This window comes from Ixodes scapularis, unplaced genomic scaffold, assembly GCF_016920785.2.
Source record: "Ixodes scapularis isolate PalLabHiFi unplaced genomic scaffold, ASM1692078v2 PGA_scaffold5__190_contigs__length_132052651, whole genome shotgun sequence".
In the NCBI taxonomy this organism is placed as follows: domain Eukaryota; kingdom Metazoa; phylum Arthropoda; class Arachnida; order Ixodida; family Ixodidae; genus Ixodes; species Ixodes scapularis.
In genome coordinates, this window is record NW_024609880.1 from 26,385,338 (window position 1) to 26,409,551 (window position 24,214).

Below are 24,214 nucleotides of genomic sequence, written 5' to 3' on the forward strand. Positions count from 1 at the left end.
AGAGCGTGTTGGTTCAAATGATAGGTGAAGAAAGAATAAAGATTTAACACTGCGAAAATACAACCTTTCCCTCCTGGGTTTAGTCGGCTGCTCGCTGTGGGAATATTTAATCTTCTGTTGTTAGTTGAAATGTTTGGTTTTCTTGTCCCAGTGTTAAATGTTCATTCTTTCTTCATCCATCATTAAATTAAACTCTACGGTCTCATTATCGGACCGGATAAGCGCCAAAAATACACGCGCTCTTGATTTGTTATCTAAATATCTTGGAACAAGTAATCTTTTTGAAGAGTTTTCCCCAGACGCTCCATGACTCATTATTCTTTTAAGTGCCTGGTTGTTTACCCGCAAATCGATCACGCAATTTAGTACCGTGCAGCAAACTGTAGCATGCACTATGAAGTATAAGTATTCAACGAAGGCACACTAATTGATGTGTTCCACCATAGCTCATATTTGCATGCCTCGCACCAACATATTTTGTTTTAGAGCGCAGCTCTTAGGGGCCCGTTTCCGGCTTGAGCGGCGTCGGCGTCGCCGCCGCCGTCGGCGTAACCGCGAGGTCACGTGACCCCCCGAGGTCACGTGACCCACCCAGGTCACGTGACACCCCTAGGTCACGTGACCGCCAGAAGTCACGTGACCCACCCAGGTCACGTGACCCCTTGAGGTCACGTGACCTAAGGGGGTCACGTGACCCACCCAGGTCACGTGACACCCCGAGGTCACGTGACCGCCAGAAGTCACGTGACCCCCTGGTCACGTGACCCCCTTGAGGTTACGTGACCCCCTAAGGTCATGTGACCCCTTCAGGTCACGTGACCCCTGAGGTCACGCGACCCCAAAAGGTCACGTGACCCCAAAAGGTCACGTTACCCCTAAGGTCACGTGACGTGACCCCATGAGGTCACGTGACCCCTTAGGTCACGTGACCCCCTGAAGTCACGTGACCCCTTGAGGTCACGTGACCTCAAGGAGTCACCTATCCCTCAGTACGCTTCCATCTTCCTCCTCAAGAGCTGCGCTCTAACCGGCGTTACAGGGCTTTCATTTAAACGGCTTTCATTTTTTTTTTATTTACAATTTTTCAGGTCAGGGCACGAGGACAAGCGGCACCTCCGGCACGCAACATGGCATCACTAACTTCAAGTAACCTTACAAGAATTTGTTTTATTCGGAACGGGAACTATCTTCTATAGTTTATTACTCAATTAGTTTATTACATATATATACCTCAGTGTTTACCACAGAGCGGGAGATTCAACAATATAGATTCTCGTTTCAAGAAGAATGAAGGAGTAAACCCATATATAAATTCCTTAAGCAAAACATTTCTCATGCCGTCAACAATTGTTATTTTCTAAAAAAAAAAAAAATCACAAAAAACCTTGCTCTGCACGTGAACATAAAATAAACAGCCCAGTAGGCAGAACAGAAAGCAACTGTAAACTGGAACATGTATGGAAGCGTCCCCTAGTACACTCGGGCGTGTCAAGTGGATCGCATTTCGGAGGATAGCACGTGCTACTCAGCAGTGTTTCGTAGTTCCCTCTCCTGAGTTGGAATCACTTCGTAGTCATGCCGCACTGCCGCTGCCCCGGAGAAGGGTCAAAATGAAATAGTGGCAGCGTTGGGGTGAGTGGAATAGGAATGGAAATGGATGCATTCTGCCTGAAATGAAGTGGGAATGGAATTGTCTCGGTTATTAGGTCAGCTGCGCCTATCTTCAGCTAATGCTTACGACTTGCTGTAGCATCGCTAAAGCACGGTCAAAGTTTCTCTTGAAAGAGCTTCATTACACTCAAAGTGACTGGCGGATGGATTGTCTGAAACGCTCGTGCTCTTTCGAGAATGAAAGTTGTGCCTTTAGTAACGCAGCCAAAACTGAAACGTTTTAGACGGAAAAGATGATGCATACATGACTCCGCGACATTCTACAAAGCGGCTGTCGTGAGCAAACGTAAGTAAAAGAACGGACATACGCTACCCGACAGGGACAGAGTCACGCCGCCCGTCTTTTCCGGACGCGGGACCATTCACTCCACAGGCACGCGCAGCGCCAAAAGTGCCATACTGGCTCACGTTGTTCTGATATACAGCGCCGCCCCTGTGTGTGACAGGAACGCAGGTGAGTTGAGGAGGAAGAGAGAAGATGAGGAAAGGTGTGGTAGGAGGAGGAGGGGTATGTCCTCCCCTGCTCCTCCTCAAGAGCTGCGCTCTAATTTCGCATTACAGGGATTTGTAAACTTCTTTTTTTTTTTTACATACGTACTTTATTTGAGTTTTACGTCTGGCTTGGTAACCTCACTTGGTGTGGAGGCTCGGGAAGAGGGGAGTGAGTTGGGGTGACGATGATTAAATAACGGTGAGGGAAATGGGTCAGTGGGGTGGGGAGGAGTGCAGTAACGATGGTTAAATGAGAGTGTGAAAAAGTGAATGGGGTGGGGTGATGACGATTAAATGTGCCTCTCACTTTTTCCGTTACGTCGGGGGTTATGAAAGTGTGCCGAAAGCTTTCCCATCCTAACAGGGTCTAGTTAGAATCCCATTGAATGCATGCTCCGACGTAATCTCGACCGCTGGTGCGGGAAAAACCACCATCGCCAGGAGGCCTAAAGGTCATCTGTCAAGGACAGGCTTGACGGCTAGAACCTAAACATTGAGTATAGAAGATTGGCAAGCTGGGCTAGTTGGTATGGGTTGAACATGATTAAAATCAGCGAACGACGTTAGGAAACTTTTGAAGAAAACAGAAGATAGGAAAGACACCGAAACTCACAACTCAACATGTCTTCGAAAGAGAAGAAGAAAGAAAATCACACAAAATATACAGGAAGTGCTAATGGCTAGCGAACTCCGGAGCGCGAGGCGATAGCTTTAACCCTTTAACGCTTTAAAAAGGATAATTATATTTGGGATAAAGCCACTGATAACTGACTCACGCAGCGCTCCCGCAAACCCTGTATAAGAAACGCCTCATAAGTAGATATAAGAAACAACTTACCAGAGAAATTTATGAGGCGTTTATTTTACAGGGTTTGGGGGAGCGCTGCGTGAGTCGGCCATCACTGGCTTTATCACAAAAAGGGAAGATCCCTTATAAAGCGTTAAAGGTCTAAAGCTATCGCCTCGCGCTCCGGAGTTTGCTAGCCATTGGCACGTCGCTGTATATTCGGTGTGATTTGCTTTCTTCTCTTTGGAAGATATATTAATTTGTGCACTTCAGCGTGTTTCCTGTGTTCTGTTTTCTTCAAAAGCTTCCTAACGTTTTTCGCTGATTTTAACCATGTCGAGCCTAAACATTGAGACACGAGTCCTGGTTTGTTAATGATTGGATTAAATTAATAGACTACGATTATTCAGGCAACAATCGCCAGGACGTGCATCATGGGGAAAACCGTCCCTCCACCGCGGAGTGTGAGCATTAAGGCCCGTTCACACTCTTGCGACCGAGTAAGACCGAGAGAGACCAGACCGCTTTTTAAGCCTCTTGCGATCTCTTAAGACCATTTCCGTTGTAGCGCCTCCGGTCCTAAGAAGTCGCAAAAGGTTTAAATACCGGTCTGGTCTCTTACAGTCTTACTCGGTCGCAGGAGTGTGAACGGCGCTTTAAATACGTCAAAACTAATAGATAGACAAAGACATACCAGACACAACAGATCTCCGTCTTTCGAACACAAGCGCAGCGAAAGATCGCACCGTATTTCCAGAATACGGAGACCGCCCCGGGAAGTTCACCGAGTGCTGCGTTTAAGTCTGCACGAAAACCTCTGTCGCGCTAGGAACCCCCACAGCCAGCCTCCACAACCAATAGAACATAATCCGTGGTCTCCGCTGACATGTCCGGCGCCCGAGATCCATCACCACGGCACTTCGTCTAGTTTACAAAACGGCCTGCCCCTTGATAAGTGCACTTAGGGGCTCTGCTGGCTGTACTGGTGTTTGTGTCATGTTGCAACGGCCCTTAGGTTAAGGGAAGACTTGCGGGCAATGACCCGCCGTGAGAAAGACAACCCTGCCCGTGTTGGAAGAACTATAGCTTCAGCAAGTAAAAAAAACATCGCTGAAAAAAATACAAGAAAACAAACGGAGGGCGCTGTTTTTCGTTTGCAATGAACCAACTGGCCCGAATCTCCACTTCATTACTTGAGCAAGTACCTGGATATGTAAACAAAATCTTAAAACAAAGTACAAGGAAACGCCTTGGCGACGCACGAAATTGCGACCACCTCTACAGTTCGCGACCCCAATTTACTATACATGGCGCCACTCATTTTCTACAATGGCCGGTTTAGTGAGGGTGAGAGATGCGTGCCGCTGCTGAGCCTGTCTAGTTTGCTCACTTCACTGAGTGACACATATTATTCCTGGTAATACTAGGGAGCTAGGGTGTTATGGGCGTAGGTCACCTCTTTATCCTCAAAACAAAAACGGTATTTAGCGTAATATTTAGGCCAGGAGGTACGTTTTAATTTCGGAGCAAAACCGAAACTAACCTTTACTTTGGATTCAATTTCTCGGTATCGAAATCTTAATTTTAGATTCTTTCATAACTCAAAATGTGTCTCACACCGTGATTACTTAGTTAAAGAAGCTATTCGAGAAAACCATCGACTCTTTAAAGACAGGGTCTTTCATTCACTTCAGAGGTAACACAGAATGCTGTAGTTGTTGAAAAATTCAGTGCTGATATTTGTGCGTTCTTGCTACCTTTTCTCGCTCACATAATTGTCCTTTAAAACAATGAACTGTCGGCCTATCAATGGCTTTTTTGGGCTATTTAGAAGATTATATGGTTTAATGTCCTTCCTAGGACAAGAATAACAGAATAAATCTCGTTTATACGATATGTTCACAAAATGTATGAATTAAGAAACGCAGTTCTCACTAGAAAAATTCAAAAACGGAATCCGAGTCAGGCAGCTGAAGTCTGCGAGCTATTAAAGCAACGCGTGACCCATATGAATTTATATTATATCCGCTGTTTGTCTGTTTGTCTATCTTGATAACGATGTCAGAGGTCTTCATGTACTAAAAAGAAAACAAAATGACACCTTTCAGTAAAGACGATTATGGTTAAATGGCGTATTTTTGTGATTGTAACGTTAATTGAAGGCATACAATGCCGCGATTTGATTAATAATAATATAAATAATAATATTAATATTTGAATACGCAATTTTTAAGCCCTAAAATAATTAGTTGCTTTTGACCTAATTTCAAACGCGCGAACAAGTTTGCTAATTATAATCACCGGTACCAATTCCATCATTTTCAATTACCAAGTTATAAAATAAATAAAGTCTAAAATGAATGACAACATTCTAGCTAATGTGTGAAATTCATGTAAAATTAGATTAGTCGAGGATGCTATCAAAGTAGCGACTTTTGACAATCGGCAAAACTTCCAAAGTCACCGCCAATTTCCTTCCAGACCAAATCACCCCCCCCCCCCCCCAGAAAAAAAATGGACTACGTTTCTAATTATTACACTTTTTTACTAACGTATTTGCTTGCCATCGTTTTTGCCAATCTCAGCCTTTCCAGTTCGAAGGAACGCCTATCTGCTTGCGCGTCTGCTCACTGCAGCACGTTTCGATGGTGTTAGAAAATGGTGAAACAGTAGTGAGTTTTAGTATTGCATATACGAGCGAACGCAAGCGCTGTGTTTGCTTTAGCTTCGAATGTTCCACGCTGCGCGCGCGCGGAGCCCAAAATTACGGTCTTGGACCGGAGCATGGCAACGATGCGCACGCGCAACTTGGAGCAGGCCATTCTAACGCAAACGCACAGCGCTTGCGTTTGCTTCTATACGCAATTCCCGAACTCTCCAGTAAGGTACAATCCCATGCCGGCTGCAGCACCACGTCGGGACAGTGAAGAGTGTTGTTTGCATTCGGAAACGGCAATCGGGAGCCATGATCGCAAGCAGTTTCTCCGTGCCCGCTGAGCAGGAGAATCGGGGGACCCTCACTAGAGCGCTTCCCGTTTCCGCCGCGGGAAGGCGAGCGTCGAGCTGGAGACGCAAATACCCTTTTACGCTTCATTGCGCAATCGGTATCTGCAGCACGAAGTGCCACCGAGGCCGTTTTGCGACCGCCGTTTGGCTTTTCAGAATTAACGCTTTGGGAAGAAATTTGCATATCTTTTCAGATGTCTATACGTTTGATAACGTATAGACATCTGAAAATGTAAAGACATTTTCCCGCAATTAAACTTAGTGGTTAAAAATCATTTACTACGCTTAGGGACGAGAGGAATGGAATTTAACGGTTCAACCATTCCAGGAGTGGGAATGTGCCCAGTGTAATTCTTAGGAGTTGAAGTGATTAGTATTATGAAAGACTAAAATTACCCTGAATGATGTTTGATTGGAATGAGGGTGCCCATTCCCTCAAAACTGCTAGGAAGGAAACGGAAAGGGTCAAAATAGGATACTCGCTTCCACCGAACCGTAGTCAAAACGTCCGGCTCCTTGGGGAGCCATAGTACCAGTGTTAGACATGATTCTGGAGGACAGTATTTAAGGTGAGTTACTAAATACCTGATTCATAACGTATTTTAAGTACTCCTCAAGTTACAATTACTGCAGAGTACTTACAGTAGAGCACAAAAACTTAGACATGTAGCTTTGAAAGATATTTCCGCGCTGCGCGATTGGTATCGACTTCAGTGAGACCAGATTGATTTATTTGCAATCAACAGTAGGAGACGAAAAACGCAGTGTTCTTCTATGAAGTACCAGTACAAAGAGTAGTATCTCTGGTCCAGACGACAAGATAATTAATGCACGTTCGATCAAAATGTTTAAGACGCGATAATTCCATTTTGTACCGGTCTTATAATGCGTATTTTCAACGCATCGTTTTACTTAGCACCCGAGTCACTATATCCGGAGTTCACGTTACATAAACATTGAATACCCATATAAAAACAGCTCATAACACAGCACTGACCGCGTCTCTCTCGTGATGTTTACCGATGCGCTGAATGGCATCACTGAATGGCATAAGTCAGGGTCGAATTATCACCGTTCTCCACAGATTGTTCCCGCGAGCGTCAAACTGTCAGAAAAAGGGACATTGTTGCAGTAATGGATAAAACACACAAAAAAAAGCCCCGAGTAATGTTGTTTTTTTTTTTTCCGGTGTCCGATTTGTTTTTGTTTTTTTTTGTTCTCTGTTGGAATTTTAATTGCGCATTTTTGGTTCTCGCTTTGTCCCTCTTTTGTGTTCATCGTTTCAACTTCTAGTTCGCAATTGGTTTAACTTGGAGCTGGAATGTGCCGGTTCCTATTTCGATAAAGTATTCCTTCAACAATTATTTTTTCTGACGAACAAAATGTAATTTAGATAATGACTACAAGATATTGAGAAATGTAATTAAGATAGAGTGCCAAATACCAAACTGCTACCAAAAGCAATGACGGCTTGAATCTGGGCAAGTTGGTTCATTGCTATCTATAGTGTCAGTTGAACATAAAGGAAGGATTAGAGAGAGATACACACGAGCGTTGGAGGTGATGCATGCCTTTCCTATATTTCTAATTCTTCCTTTATCTTCAGCTGCAATTATATATACCAGAAGTGATCGAAATACAGCGTCTTGAGTAGAGCATTTGAGATAGAAAAAAAACTGGGCATTACTGATGTAGTCCTTAATGTAGAAAATTAAGATAGATGCCGATGCAGTTTAGATTAAATGTATGTTATCTTATCAATATGTACCCGTCTCAAATTCCAGGAACATCGCTTATTTCTGCGACAACCAAATATTAGATTAACTATTTCGCGCGGTGTATAAACAATGTGAAAAACTTGTTTTTTTTTTTTTCTTGAGGTGACAGCGAGTATGGGTTCGTACCTCCGCCGCTGGGTGTATTTCATCCTCGTGCGGAAACGAATCGTTTGACAGGCAGCCCCGTATAATTTTAAACGCAAGCCTAGTTTTCATTCAAACTACCCGGCGTCTCACGCTGTGAAACGCATCGTCAGTTCATATCTTAGACCGGATGTGCTCCAAACGTTCTGTGATCATCACCGTTTTACAATGATGTCACAGACATTTGTCCCTCTTGAGGTAACGGATGTTGCGAATAAGGACTTTGGCGGAAAATTTTTCGCATAGCCATAGACAACGACGATTGAGCTGAAGTGTCGCAGTGAGATTTCCATAGCGATTGAGCTTGCAGGAGCAACCAGCAAGGACGTGTAACACGCTAGAATACGGAAGACGTGACACTCGGTCAGCGATATGTGTATGTTGGGACGCTGGATTGGCGTAAACACCGCAAAGCATCTTCAGTGGGCAATCATCTTACCCACTGAAGCGTGCGGGTAAGATTATTGCCAGAGTCGTGGGAAGCCGCGGAAGTTCCACGGCATTGATGTCCTAGTGGGGAAAACACGGCTGTGGGACATTCGGAAGTGCTGTTCCGCATGGCCCGCCTCACGCCAATAGGTGCCAACGCATCGGAGCCGACACAAAGAGCATACAGAAAAAGGCAAAGAAATAAAAAAATGAGACGTTCACAAATCTCTGTAATGCGAAACTAGAGCGCAGCTCTTGAGGAGGAGGGGAGGGTATGAATCAGAAAGAACGGAGGGAAGGGTATTCCCTCCTTCTCCTCCATACCGTCCCCTCTTTCTCTCCTCCACCTCTTTCCCTGTTCCTCCTCCTCTTTTCTTTCTCCTCCTTTCCTCCTCCGCTTCTCCTGCTGCTGAATTTCTGCATGGGCGACGTCACACGAAGTCGTGACGTCGCCCATGACGAAGTCGTGACGATGGGCTGCTTTCTGCCGGCCACCCCCGCGTTGACACATGGAACGTGACTGGCACTTTCGCTATCGGCGCGCTCGGGAACGATAGCGCCGCGTGTCGCGATTTTGCCGCTCCTGTCGTTGGTCACTTGTGCTACTCTTTTTCCGTTGCAGCTGTACGTCTGGTATAGAAATGGAAATGTTCTCGTGCGCAAAAAGGAGAGAGATCAGGTGCATGTGATTAGGTCTCTGGATGATTTGCACAAACTCGCTTGAAGTTCTTTTGTTGTTGGTTTATTGTTCACTTTAAGAACTGTTATTTATAATGAATGATACGGCACATTCGTCGTCAAAAAATAAAAATGATGCCCTGCATTTGACGTCGGACACCGATTACTTTCTTCCATCCGATCTACAGTCTTTCATGGGAAAAGAATACGACGGTTCCCTCAAATGTTTTCAATTAAATACTCGATCGGCACGAAATAAAGCAAACTAACTTGACTTTTTTTTTCATCAATTCAGCTTCGACTTTGATATCATAATGCTTACCGAGACATGGTTTTCTGATGCTAATGACGTTCTAAAGTTACCGATGTATAATACGTATTTTTTAAACCGCACCGCAAGTCGGGGAGGGGGCGTGGCAGTCTTGCTAAGAGAGAGCATGTCCTGCGAGATGCTTACTGATTACTGCTGTGTTCACCAAAATTGCGAGATTCTGTCTGTATTGATAGGCCACAGTTTTATCGCAGTTTGTTATCGTCCGCCGGCTGGTAATATTTCGTCTTTTTTTTTGCTTTCCTAAAATCTTTGCTTGAGTTCGCAAATGAAAATAAATACAATATAATCCTGGGGGGCGACTTCAATATAAACATGCTACTAGAAACTGCGGATAAAAGACAGATGGATATGCTAATTAAAGCAGGCGGATGTATGAACACAATTTCTTTGGCTACTAGGATCACTAATGAATCTTCCACACTGCTTGATTTGTTTATTACCAGGTTTGCACTATCACAAACTAAATCTGGCGTAGTAATCACTGACATAAGCGAACACTACGGTATATTTTTGTGTGTGAAGATAAACATAAATAAAAGACAGAATAAACCGGCGGTAGTAAAGTTTCAGAATATAACGTCAGATAGCCTGGATGACTTTAGACGAAAACTTTCTTCTATGGACTGGAGTGACGTCCTTCATGAAACAGATCCAGATAAAGCGTACAATATGTTCTTGATTCGATTTCAAAAACTCTTTGTAAGCTGTTTTCCATATAAATCAATATGTTCTTCTAGAAAAATTCGTAAACCATGGGTTACAAAGGAATTACCTGAAAAAATTCGTATAAAAAGCGTGCTATATCAAAAATTTGTGAAAACAAGGGAGATAGAAAAACTTTCAGTTTTCAAACGTTATCGCAACCAGTTAAACAAGGAACTTCAAAACGCTCGAGAAACATATTTTGTTCATTTCTTTTCGACATGTGGTAATAGAACTGATATTTTGTTGAAAAAACTAACCTCCTTCCTGAATCGTACATGTACCCCGAAACAAGTAGAAACGATAAAATGGGATGGTGAGGAAGTGACAGGAAACGCATTAGCGAATGTATTCAATGGTTATTTCGTGAGTTTAGTCAAAGACACCCCAGACTCAGATGCTTGCAAGTTTATATATTTTCGCAATTGTGCATCCATGTTTCTTAGTCCCGTTACTGATTTAGAGGTAATATCTGTCTTCCGTGCATTAAAAACAGTAAAAGTTGTGACGCCGACGGTTTACAGATAAAGCCTGTAAAGTATGTGATAGATATTATTTCACCTTGTCTGACTCATATATTCAACCTCTCCTTGCAAAATGGCGTGTTCCCCAAGCGAATGCAACTGGCAAAAGTAGCGGTTTTATATAAGAAAGGTAATAAAGATGAACTAGGTAATTATAGACCGGTTTCAATTTTGCCAGTGTTTTCGAAAGGCTTAGAAAAAATTTTACTACTACAAATGACTTCATTTGCAGATAATCATAATCTAGTAAGTTCATCTCAATTTGGCTTCCGCAGAAAACGGTCCACTGAGCTTGCTCTTCTTGCACAGCAAGAATATATCCATTACTTCATTCCCAAAAGAGTACAGCTTCGCTGGCCTTCCTTCGCCACCAAAGTGGAAAGGCTGAAATTGTTTTTTTTTTTTTTTTACTATGAAACTGCTCGCTATCTGAATGAAAAGTTGCCCAACGACAACTTGAGAAAATAAAAAACGTTTAGAATTATCTGTAATGACGAATAATAGCGCAGCTCTTGAGGAGGAGGTGGGGAGTGTACTAAGCGAGGGGTAGGCCCCTCCTCCCCCTCCTCTCCTGCTCTCCTCCCATTTAGCGGGAGGTTTCACTTAAATTTCCCGCGAAATCCAGAGGGGAAATATTCCATCTAAATTTAGCGACCAATTTAGCGAACATTTTCCTGCTAAAGTTAGCGGTTAAATTTAGCGAAACTTTTTCCAGCTAAAATTGGCGAGGAAGTTGAATTGGTGTTGAGGTCACGTGACATAAATTTCCGTGCTAAATTTAGACGGAAAATTTCCCCGCTAAATTTAGCGGAAAAATTTCCCCGCTAGTTTTAGCGGCGAACCATCCCATAATGCAACTCGCGGTTACGCGACGGCAACGCCGCTAAGAAATGTTTCTGCTAAATTTGGTGGGAAAATTTTCCCCAAAATTTAGCGGGAATTTTTCTGTTAAAATTAGCGGGGGATTCTTTCTTCGCTATATATAGCGGAAAAATTTACTACATTTACTGCTCCTCCCTCATGATCCTTGTGGCGTGACTCGTGACCTTCGTGATGTCACACGTTACGGGACATGTTACGTCATTATAAGAAACGTCCCCTAATGCAACGCGCGGTTACGCCGACGGCGACGGCGACGCGGACGCCAAGGCCTTTCAAGCCGGAAACGGGCGCCTGAAGGCCTGACAACACTAGCGCAAACGGCGCTGCCGGTCGGCGCCGCTGGGAGTTCACATTGTCCACCGATTTGCGGCCGTCATGTGACAGCACTAGAAATGCCGCGAACCACCCGAGGTTCGATTTCGAAAGGTTTCAATATTTTCGAACCGAACTGATGTTCGAATTCAAAAGGTTTCCGTATTTTCGACCGTACGGAGATTCGAATTAAAGAAATTCGCAACTTTCAAAAATCGTGGAGTTTCGAATTGGAAAAGTTCGAAGCTTTCCCGGCTTCTAAAAGTTCGGGTTCGATTATTTCGAATATTTTTTTACTTGAGGTTCGAGAAATTTGAAGATTTCGAACTTTCCCTAATTTGAAATTAGAGAGATTCGAATGTTTCGAATTTCTTTGGATCTGAAATTCGAAAAATTCGAATGTTTCGCATTTTTATAGACATAAAGTTGGATCAATTCGAAGATTTCGAATTTCTTTCTACATAAAGTTCGAAAAGTTCGAAGGTTTCAATTCTCTTTTAGCGCTAAATTCGAAAAAAAAACGAAAAAAAAATTTTGGTTTCGAATTTTTTTCAACTTTAAGTGAGGAAAGGTCGAAGTCCGGTTTCCATGTTCCGCTACAGTTTCAGTTTCAAATAAAGGCCCGTTCACACTCTTGCAACCCGGCAAGACCGAGAGAGACCAGACCGGTTTTTAACCCTCTTGCGACCTCTTAAGGCCCGTTCACACTCTTGCGACCGAGTTAGACCGAGATAGACCAGACCGGTTTTTAAGCCTCTTGCGACTTCTTAGGACCAGCTCCGCTGCAGCGGATCCCGTCCTAAGAAGTCTCTCTCGGTCGGAGTCGGTCGCAAGAGTGTGAACGGGCCTTTAGGACCAGCTCCGCTGCAGCGCATCCAATCCTATGAGAAGTCGCCAAAGGCTTAAAAAACGGTCTGGTCTCTCTCGGTCTTACTCGGTCCCAAGAGTGTGAACGGCGCTAAACGTTTTCGCGCCTCACTGGTTTTCACGAAATCAGGTTTAGAAGTGTTCGGGCGTGATATTTAGACTGCGCGAAGTTGGTCAGGCAATTAATTGGGACGACGAGTGTCCCGGATGTGCTGGATTATTTGCCAGCGCAGAGTGGCATGTGCAGAGCATGTGTGACCGCCAGCCCGGGAGGGGGGAGGGAGGTGGTTAACGTGCATCACGCAGTAGTGATCACACGAACGCACTGTTTAACAATACTCATCCAGTTCAAAACGGCCAGGGGCAGGCAGGTGGTTGAGGCTCAGAAAAACCTTGAAGCGATCTGGCAAACTGCCTCCCTGCCATCCTCCCCCCCCCCCCCCCCCCCCCCTTGCACGCTGGTAGTAATCCGCTCGAACGCCGCCCGAGTGATGCTGGCGTATTGTAAGTTTAGTTTGTACATGATGCAAAATCCTGATAGTGGGAATGAAATTTGAAAGAAAAAGTCTAAGAAGACAGAAAAAAGGGGACAGGACAAGGTCTCAAACTCAGCTCACGACAACGTCTCAAACTCAAGTCAGCTGAAAACTCGGCTCAGTACAACGTCTCAAATTCAACTTAACTGAGTTTGAGACGTTGTCCTGTCCCCTTTTCTCTTTCTTCTTACACTATTTCTTTCGAATTTTATTCCGTCTCGGGATTTTGGATCATGATCAATATACACCAGCTCGCCTGCAAGGGATTTTGCATCATGATCAACATACACCAGCTCGCCTGCACCTTGACAATTCTTTAGTTTGTGATTGCTTTGGAGGTTTATTGTCCGAGACGGAAGAAACGCCGAGCAAAAAGCACAGAAGCTGACAAAACTTGAGGTCGAGGAGCGTTCTACCATACCAGTAGCGTCGGAAGAGGAAAAACGGGGGGGAAGGGGGGGGGAGGGCTCCAGCCTCTCTCTCTCTCCCCCCCTCCCCCCCCCCCCCCGATATTTCGGACTGTTAAAAAGGGCATGGTCGAGCTTATTTTAATCTGAAATTATTTATGCATATGTATAGCTACTGTCGCTCGTCGCTGCATAAAAGATCACGTAGATGGTCATTGTCATAAACGCGTTGTCAGAAGGGGCTACTCGTCCCATGCTCGGTGGTTCGGAAGTTCAAAGCTATTTCTTTTCGACCTAAATAACTGTGCCATTAGTAAAAACTAACAAATAAAAAAACATAACAATAAATGCAAAAAATAAAAACCTGGAGAAAAAAAATTCAAGAATCCACGGAAGTGTTGTATTCTCGCATATTCACAGGACCAGAACTACGAAAAAAGTTTATTTTCCCAAAATGTGTACAGGCTAAAAGAAACATGTCCCAAAAACGTGAAATGAAAAAATAAAAAAATAGTATATATATATATATATATATATATATATTATGAAATGCCGAATTTGAACAATATTAGAAATCTTTTTCCCTGAGTTAATTTATTCCTCAAAATAAAAATAACAATATATACATTAATTTGTATTCTGCAGATGTTAATGATATGTACTGTCAGTGGTGTTAATTTAAATGCGATACCCCAAACAATTACGACGAAAAAAATTACCAAGCTTAGGGCATAATTGCCCATAGATACATGTTTGCATATTTCTTCGAAACTCGTCTTGAAAAATACTAATCATATCTTAAAACTACACTGACCTAGGCTATACATAGAACATTCTTAAAAAGTTTAACATCTCTACCATAAATATCTTCGGCTATAGCGCGCTTCAAATATGGCACAAACGACAATTGTCAAAAACCCGTCGTCCTTCCTCGCTCCTTCGGGAATCTATTTCTTTAAAACCAAGCATGCCAGACGATTGAAATAAACAGCATTGTCTTTCGCAAGTAATGCGGCGCCACATGCAAAAATCTAGCTCTGAGGTACTCACAGCTTGAATCCAAATGAAACCGCCCGCCCGTCTTTGGAAGTTCGACGGACTTCGAACTTTTACCCTAAAAGTTCGAAGTTCGTCGAACTTTTGACTTTTCAGGAATAGGAAGTTCGACAATTTTCGAATTCTTTAGATTAATAAGTTCGAAAGTTCGAAAATTATTGCATTTCTTAGCGTAGGAAGTTCGAAGGTTCGAAAAGCTTCGAACTTTTTGGTGCTAGAAAATCTAAAGTTCGAAAATCATCGAATTTTTTGGTCTATCAATATCGAAAGTTCGACAAGCATCGAATTTTGCAGCGTAATAAGTTAGAAATTTCGAAAAGCGTCGAACTTCTTACTTTAGCAAATTCGAAAATTCGACTTCCGTCGAATTTTTTTATACAAAAAGTTCGAAAATACGAAATCTTTCGAACCTTTCGAACCGCTTGATTCGATCCTCGAACTTTCGATTCGAAAAACGTTCGCGGCATCCCTAGACAGCACTGGCTCTCGCGATCGCGCGTCCTGTCGGATTTCCCGCTCTTTCGTCGTCTGCTCTTCGTTAGATTCTTCTTTTCGGCTCTCATCTTTGGCATATATCAGCATCGAAACCACACTCGCTGCCTGCATGGTACGTTTCCAAAATGACCTGGTGATCAGCGTGAATGTGATTATCCTAGCCTGCTCATTGATCTTGCGACGTCACCACGCTCTGAAGGGAAGGAGGCGCAGGTTTTCGGTCCGGCCAAGGTTGTTCTACCGAAACGCCGAAGGACAAGTCAGTACTTTGCTGCTCCGGTGGCGCGCCAGAGATGAAGGACACTTTCGAGAGTGTCACGAAATCAACACGAGATCCGTCAAAAGACACACGACGCGCAACAAGTCCCACGCAGAAACTCGCCTGTGATTCGAAATTCCTCTTCTATAATTTCTCAGCGGTTGTTATTAGCGTCCTTACCTTGTAGCCTGACTTCGTCTAGTCATATAAAAAGGGAAAAAGTCGCACATCTTCGAGGAACCGCTCCGTTGGCAAAGGCATTTGGGGGAAATAGGTATAGCAGACGAAACGAAACAACGCTACGCTTCTTTGGAATGTGAAAGACGCGCGGAGAACCGGCTTGCCCGTCGCCATGGAATCGTAACGTCACTATCTACACCACCTCCCATTGGCTCCTTTCTTCTGCTGTGAGAAGCAGCGAGCTCTCACCCGCGCTAGAACCGAGTAGCTGTGCGGCGCCGTCCGTAGCGCCGCTGAAGGAGAAAACTGGTTTTGGTTGGAAGCCTGTGGCGGCCAACGTCGCGCGACAAGCCTGACCACATTAGCGAGACGCTAGTGTGGTCGGGCCTTAAGAGCTGCGCTCTGAAACCGGAAGGCGCGGCTTCATATGCCCACGCTTCATGTTTCGTCATTGGTCCTCCGGCAGTCTTATTGCCGGACACAGCAATTTCATCGGCTTGAGAGTGGTAATCAGATGAAGTTGATTCGACACACCCTGCGTTTTTGAGGCTTTCAATTACTGCAGATCAAGAACCCGATGATGCGTTAGCCATTTGAAGGGATAGCATGGACTGTTTGATCGGTAACGCGTATTGCTCCTCAATTTATTGATGATGTTCAAATAAGTGGCAAAGCTGTCGCTTGAAAGTATCCAGATATGAACTTACGTAAGTCAAACAAATTATCGTTTTTCTATAAAACTTGATCTTTTCTATCTCAAAATTATAGAACAGCTTCGTGGTCAGTTACAACGGGTCTTTATCAAAATCACAAAAAAATCGAAAGGCCGAATTATAAAAAAGCCGAACATCAGAACGTCGAAAAATAAAAATGCCAGAAAATCAAAATGGGGTCATTTCATGTCAAACGTTCCAGACCTTGCGCTCAATCCCTTTTCAATTCTAAAAAAAAAAAATAATATTTTATGGCTTTTTGCCGCAATGTTCGCAGCCACGCTCAAAAATAGTTTCGGCGAAAAACATATTTGATGACGTGAGTGCGGTTTTAACTTTTAGACAGAGCGTGCAACTAGGCATCATTCAATAATTGCTGAAAAATCTGCTTTTTAGTAAAGCCCCAACAATATTTTTTTCTTAAATTCAAACGGCTTTCAACTAACAATGTGGTTGGGTTTGTAAAGTTTGTTTAATTTAAAAATCTTTTTTTTAAATTTAACAATTTTGAAAATTTTAACATTTTTGTTATTTTATCAAAAAATATCTAATTTCTTTTGGGACTTAATAGAACTTTTTACCCACTGCCCTGCAGCTAGACAAAGTATAAAAATATTTAAAACCACTGAAATAAATATCTCGCAGTAAACAAAATTCCTAAATCTAAAAAAAAAAGTATGTTTTGACGCATAAGCAGCCGTTTATTTCACCCTAAGGTGGTCCAAGATAAACTACAAAATATGGTGGGTTTAGAAGAACAATAGATAATATTTTGATTCTGAAAGTTCATTTAAAGTAATTTTTGTTTAAAGCGAGAAAACCATTTTTGAAGTTGAACTCTCGCACCACAATTCGGCGTCGCTTATTAACGCCTCTTCGTCGCACAGCACGCCACCTGCGACGATCGCTGACACGATTAGGTCCAAAACGCGATGCCTAATAGGGGCGGCACCCGCTGACGTGGACTTCTCCTAAACGAAAAACAAACGCAATAATATCGCCTCGAAATCTAGCTGTCACGCATACAGCGAGGAAAAGCGGAACTGTTCAGCGACGCAAGAATTAGCCGTTTCAGAGCCGATTCAAACACAAACGAGGCGTGAGCCTCCAACTGTGCGCATTCGTTAACACCACATTGCCTCGTCGTTTGAGATTGCTTGTTCACGGGACTTTTGTGCTGCTGTCTACATCTGTCCTGATGTCGAAAAGAGAGAGTGATTGCGATGTGTACGTAAGAAACAGCTAGCTTATTATTGGATGCTCTCACCTGACAGCGCTAAGCACTTGCTGATATCAAGACAGTGGAAGACCAGAGGAGGACACAGCCGCGCAAAACGGTCAAAATAAGAAAAGCCATAAAGCAACAAGGGTAGAAAAAAGCCTCTTCCCACCAAGATGCACCCGACAACTCGAGGTCCTGCTTTCTACCTGCGTGCGCACACCGTGACACCGTCGCACGCTTTGCCGGGCTCGACGGTGGCGTGCTGCGCAGAGAAGTGGCGCAACGAACGACGCCAGGTTGCGGCACGAAAGCTCAACTTCAAAATGTTTTTTTTCTGCTTTAGAATAAAACTATTTTAATCAAACTTCCAAAAACAAAGGGAAATAACCTCCTTTGTAGAAGTCACCATGTTACGCATTTTTTCTTTGGGCCACCTTAAGGCAGAATTGACGGCTCTTCAAACGGCAAAACGCAATTTCGCCCCAATTTGTTTTCTGCAAGTTATTTAGTTGTACGGCCTGAAACCTTTTCTTGTGTACAGTATACCTACAGGGCTGTCAATAGGAGTATTTACAGTCGCATACAGCAAAGCCATAGTTTGTAACAAAACTAAAAATATGCTAAAATGATCATATATTCCTTATTGTTTAAAACGGATTCGAGCATACCAAATTCCACGACCATGATCCTTATTACATAGCAAACATATTTCAGTATTTCGTAAAAAAATCTTACTTTTCGTAAATTATTGAATGACTACTAGTTCCACCCCCCTTTTACTAGTTTAAACCGCCATCACCCCGTGAAATTTGTTTTTCGTCACACAATTATGTTAGAGAGGCACCACAAACGTTACGGTGAAGAGCCATCAATTTTATTTTAGGAATCGGAGGTGGCCGTGGGACCTTTGGCATGGCATGGAGAAGTCGCCGTCGTTTAGGCATCGCGTTTCAAGCCGCCCTCGGGTACAAAGGGCACAACGCACCTCCTATTGCTACGCGCTGGCAGCACCTTCGATTATTACACATCACCCGCCGTTTCTTCCTTTGCAGCCGGAAAGACGGACAAGGGAGAGTGGTCGAAAACTCCGTTCTTTCTTTGGACCTAGTCATTTCAGCTATCGTCTCAGGTGGCGTGCTATGCGGTAAAGAGGCGTTAAGAAGCGACGTCAGGTTGTGGTGCGAGAGTTCAACTCCAAAAATGGTTTTCTCTCTTTAAACAAAAATTTGCTTTAATTAAACATTCAGAATTAAAAGACTATAGAATGATCTTCCAAACCCACCATGTTTTGTATTTTTACTTAAACCACCAACAGGTGAAATAAACGGCTGTTTATGCGTCAAAGCGCACTTTTTTGCAACGTCAGGATTTGTGTTTAGAGCGAGATATTTATTTGAGTGGTTTTGAACATCTTTTGCAGATTATATACCTGCAGGAAAACTGGTACAAAGTTCTATTAAGTCCCGGGAGCAACTAGACATTTTTTAATAAAATAACAAAAATGTTAAAATTTTCAAAACTGTTCAGTTTAAAAAAAAAATTAAATTAAACAAAACTTCCCAAGGCCAATCACATTGTAAGTCGAAAACTGTGCAAAGTTAAGCAAAAACTATTGTTAGGTGTTTCACTAAAAAGCTGATTTTTAATCAATTATTGAGTGATGTCATCTTTCACGCTGTTTTTAAAAGATAAAACCGCGCTCACGTCATCAAAAAACTTTTTCGTGAAAAATATTTCAGGGCATGGCTACGGACATCGCGGCAAAAAGCCATGAATTTTATTTTAGAAATCGGAAGGGGTCGAGCGCAACGTCTGGGACGTTTGACATGGAATGACCCAACGTGGAGAAATCAGAAGGCCGAAAAGACAAACGCCGAAAGCTACAAACGGCGAAAAACAAATGACGTGCTTTGTCATTTTCATTTTGTTCGTTTTACGCCGAAGCACGTTCCACTGACACGAGCATTTATAGCTCGTTCTTCAAACACACCACTATCAATGTACACGAAACTGATGTAAAATTTCTTATTGTGCTATCTGTCGTAAAGCTAAGCATATGAGTCGTACGGGGCAGCTCTTATTGGGGAGCGGAAAAAAACAGTGCTGCCAAGTGTTTAGAGTAGAAGAGAAGCAGCAATGTCCGGCAGTTATTATTTTATTGATTCGGAGGGACATGGACGAAGACGTAATTATGTGTTCCGAGAAGAGAAAAGCGAAACTTGGTTGCGATGACAGTTCTGTTTACGTGCTTGACAGAAAGAAAAAAAAAAAGGTTTGAGTACACTATTGAAGGTGCGAAAAGTAAGGCGAATGCGACGCTAGACTGATCACGGACCTTCCTTTAGAAGGTGTTCACAATATAATCTCAAATACAGTGACCCACGCAAGACATGCTCCGGATATCTGCATGGTTACGTTTTTTTGTACTCAAGAACGGATAAAATCTCTGGCGGCAGTCTCACGTGAGGCACCCGTGAAGATTGTGCAGCAATTATTTCGCGCCCTACACTTATCTATGTGTGAGTCAAGCAATTGGTGTTTTCAAAGTGTGGGCCCCAAAATAATTGAGGTGTTTAAGTTCAGATAAGAAGCGAACAATGTTTCTGAGCCTTCTTTGGCGTTATCGTCCAAAGAGCTGGAGTTCCTTGCGCCAGAAGTATCGGAAAAGCTCGTTTTGATGAATTATTCATTTTGCCTTGTTTTGCTTTGTTTTTCTTCTTCCCTTTCCCTTTTTTCAGAAGTTGATTTCCTTCCTTTTCTTCTTCTTCCTCTTCTCCCCTTTTTAGGTGTTAATTTCCATTGTTGTCCTATCATTATATTTTGGTATTTTAAACTTTGTGAGCGATTTGGATTTATTTTAAATTTCGAGCATTTTCGTTTTCATTATCTTCGTTCAATTTTCGTTCTCTTTTCGTTTTCTTTCGTTCAATATTTTGAATTTCACGGTCATAGCGTCATGGGCATCTCATAAATCTTCGTTGCTAATTGAAAGAACTATGTGTGTCTCTATTCGTCCCTGACGTGTTTCATTCTTTCTGTGTTTCCTCTAGTTTTCAACGCGCTCTGCTACGTCTACTTTATTCGTTGATCACATGCTCTCATTCGATAGAAATGGCATTAACTTTGCCACGCGGCAGGAATTTTACTTTTGCAAAAATTAATATAATTGTACTTTTAACAGTATGATAGTGAACTTGACTAGCTGTTACCGAAAATTAATTACCTCTTATTGGTGTCTTCCACAGCATTTATTCCGCGATAGTTCCAGCAGGCGGCCCGGAAAATGCAGAGGTTGGCAGGGAAAGATGACAGGTGAAAAGACACTTCTGGATCGCGTTATGACAGCACCTTCGCCGCCTTTCTCGGGCCTAGACAGCTTCTCACCTTAAAGTCCCTCCCACGTTAATTCGAACTACATCGTCGACGCGGCGGGCGAAGGAATTGGCCGATGTGGAAAGCACTCAGCTATGTTTACCGAGCACTTTGCCTCAGCGCTGGCGCCGATCCTTCGACAAACTCGAGTGCGCTTGTATAAAAGGCACGGAATTGTGGCCATAGCAATTGGGGCCCCGGGCACTGAACACGCTTCGCTCTCCGAATCAGGTCTCAGCTAGGGTTATAACGTAATTGGTACAGAGGAAAGCAACAGCATTTTTTAAGACTGCGATCAACGTGCGTTCTACGACTGCTTGAGGTTGTGTCCCAGAGTGGTGCTCGACTACGTGATGCTGATTAACATTAAGCCGAGGTCAGCAATTCCGGTATCATCTGAGGAGTTATCTTAACTATAATATAATATTGACATCATCCGCACCTAAACAGTTTCGTTATAATACAAGCTAGAGAAACGCGAGGAATAGACATAATTGTGAAGTAACATGATAGATTATACACGAATAACCCATAACCTGCAGACCATTCAAGAAATTGTGACACACTCCCAGCCTTCTCGGGTCGTTTTGACGTTCCGAAGTACGGTACGACTTCAAGTGACTTAGACACCTGACCTGATTCAATGGGTTGGCTTAATGTGTCACGTTATCTTGAAAACCGGCAAAAAGGTGAGACGCCCAATGCGAGGGTGGCGCCAGACTCCTAGCAGCGCCCAAGCCAGCGCAATTCAAAACACGCGGAACGTAACTTGTTTCCCGACATTATTCGTATGATTAAGATACAGTCATATTTTTTCATCTTGAGTCGGAACCATTCTTGTCCACGGTGAATCTTAACACTTGCAAGACTGCATAGCTCTCCTCCGACTTGAGAGCAGTCGTCTCCCAGACACATGAATATACCGGGCATTCAGAGTCCAGATACGCTCTTGTCAACAACGGTCACGTCGTTTTTTAGGACAAGGAACTATGTTCCTCCAGCTTTTGATACCGTCGGCACTTCTTGAAGGCTGGTCATGCTTTTACGAGACTTTTGCATGTGACTGGTATGATAGGCAAAGAGGGTCTTGTTTTTATCTTGGATCCATCGACCAAAGTTTATGCAAAGTACAGTGGCCGGAACACTGTGACTTCAAAAAAAAAAAGCAAAATCTTTCTTTTTTTTCTTTTTTTTGTTTTGTTATGTGGTACGTTTGTTGACACGGAGCGCGATTTGGTGTGCGGAGCACGATTCAATAGTATCATACATGGTGGCCGAAAAATGTGTCTATTCAAACTTGGGAAAAACCAAGGTACAACTTTACTAGTGCCAAATTCAAGACACGTTATAGTGAGAAAAAAGTTGCCGGTTTCAAATTGGTTTACTTTCTATGTGCGCAATTTTTTTGACCTGTCAGAGTTACGGATAAATCTTAGCTGCCACATTTTCTGCGTTAGATGTATTAGAATATTATAAGTGTGTGTAAGAGCTTTTGTGTTTCCTCTGTTTGGGGTATTATCGTCCCTTTTTTTTTTGCGAATCAATGTGGACCACAGCCCGCCAAATGAGGTTAGCCATTCCCGAGGAGAACACAACGCAAAAATGAGGTTAAGGGACGGAGTTTGAAGTTCACAGCGGGAGTGCTGCTCGTACTTACGTCCTGGCTGAAGTCCATGTTGGGGCTGAGACCAATGCCGTCCACAAAGATGGCGTCCTTGACCAAGACTGCAAGGGCGCGCAAGATGAAAGACAGGAACAGGTGCATGTGCAGGCTATTCCGAGGGCACCGCAGTTTCCTGAAGCACAGGAACAAGGTAAAAGTCGCGGAATGCGAATTTGGCCCAATAGCAGATAAAAAGCTTTAGTAATTAGGCAAGATATAATGATAACTTAACAATACCTACACCTCCACACAACTCTGGAGAAGATTGCCTCTGGTATTTATTGCCATCGCTACTAAATAGCCATCCCCTTCTTTATTTTGGTATATACACTTGCAGGTACACTGAACTTCGTGCAATATACAAAAGCATGGAAAGCTTTTCTTTTCTTTATGTTTAGTACTAAGATATGCTAAAATAATTTTAATAATTTTTTTGTTCTTTTGTGTTCAGCTTTTTGATGACTAAGTCTTAGTCATTGTAGAAAAACCCAGAGACAAGGAGCTAAAAAGGACAAGAACAACACCCTTTCAGACTCTTGTCGTTTTCAGCTCCTTGTATCTGGGATTTTCTACAATGATTCGTCACCCGCTCGCCTGCGTCTTCACTCTAATTTCTTTAAGTCTTAGTGTAGGTGAAGTTTACTGTTGTCAATTTGCTTGTGGTTTTGGTTACGTTTATGATGTAAGTACCTTGTATATTGGTATAATTTATTGTGTTATTTTATTTCACTTTTCTTACCCCTTCTTTGTACTTGAAGAGCAGTCAAGCTGCTCGGCCAGCTTTTTATCTTCATATCAACCATACTTACATTATAAATAACCTATTATTATTATTATTATTATTATTATTATTATTATTATTATTATCATTATCATTATTGAAGACGAAGACGAGGAAGTCGCCGGGCTTCGGCGTTCCTTTTAATAGCTCCCAAATATTAACTTTGATTCTAATTATTTCGTCGACTTAAGACCTCTCGCGAAGTCCTACCATCTGGACAAGAAAAGGAGCCTCTATGGGACCGTCGATCGACATCCTACCATCTACACAAAGCGGGCAAATCGTCTGAGGCGATCGCTGAACCGCCTGCACGATCGCCGCCATGTCTTCGACGTCCTGCTTGTCCCAGTACCACTGAGGCCCCTTGCGTGCCCGGCATCGGAGTGTTGAACATCGCTCCAAGCCAGCGCTCCACGCCGACTCCGCTGTTGCGCCAAGTGAGGGCCCTTTTCATTCGCCTACGCTTTCAGACCTTATGATCACCGGACACACTGCTTTCACGGTGGGAATCGTGCGCTCATTACGCGCACAGATCTCACGGTGTGCTGTCTTGGTACCGAGTGTCTCACCTTCGCTTCTCAAGTCTGAATAACGGCAATCTAGAAACCAGACGCTGTCTCTACTAAGCAAAGTGAGTGCGTGTGTTAAGATACTTTCTGGTTGGGCTGGTAGACCTATTTGTCGGTATTCACAGCGCCTTTATATGAAGCTTGTTTCACTTACGTTTTACTTGTGTCATCCGACCATGTCTTCAACAGGATGCTTTAAGTGTCACGAGCCGGTACCTTTGGATGGCAGATATATGACATGCACGAGCTGTTCAAACAGCTTTCATCTTGGAAAGTCTTGTGCTGGTGTTTCTGCCAGTACATTTAATGCAATGAGCTCCGTGAAGCGCGAGCAATGGTGCTGTCATCTCTGCCG

The 24,214-nt window shown here is 43.2% G+C and overlaps 1 protein-coding gene across 1 annotated transcript in view; it reads right to left on the bottom strand.

Moving 5' to 3' along the window:
- Positions 1–24,214, bottom strand: part of LOC120841722 (parathyroid hormone/parathyroid hormone-related peptide receptor-like) — an 88,503-nt gene that overhangs the window by 27,375 nt on the left and 36,914 nt on the right. The window contains exon 5 of the mRNA XM_040212684.1: positions 22,504–22,642. Coding sequence (XP_040068618.1) covers positions 22,504–22,642 — 139 coding nt within the window. The remainder of the gene's footprint in view (positions 1–22,503; positions 22,643–24,214) is intronic.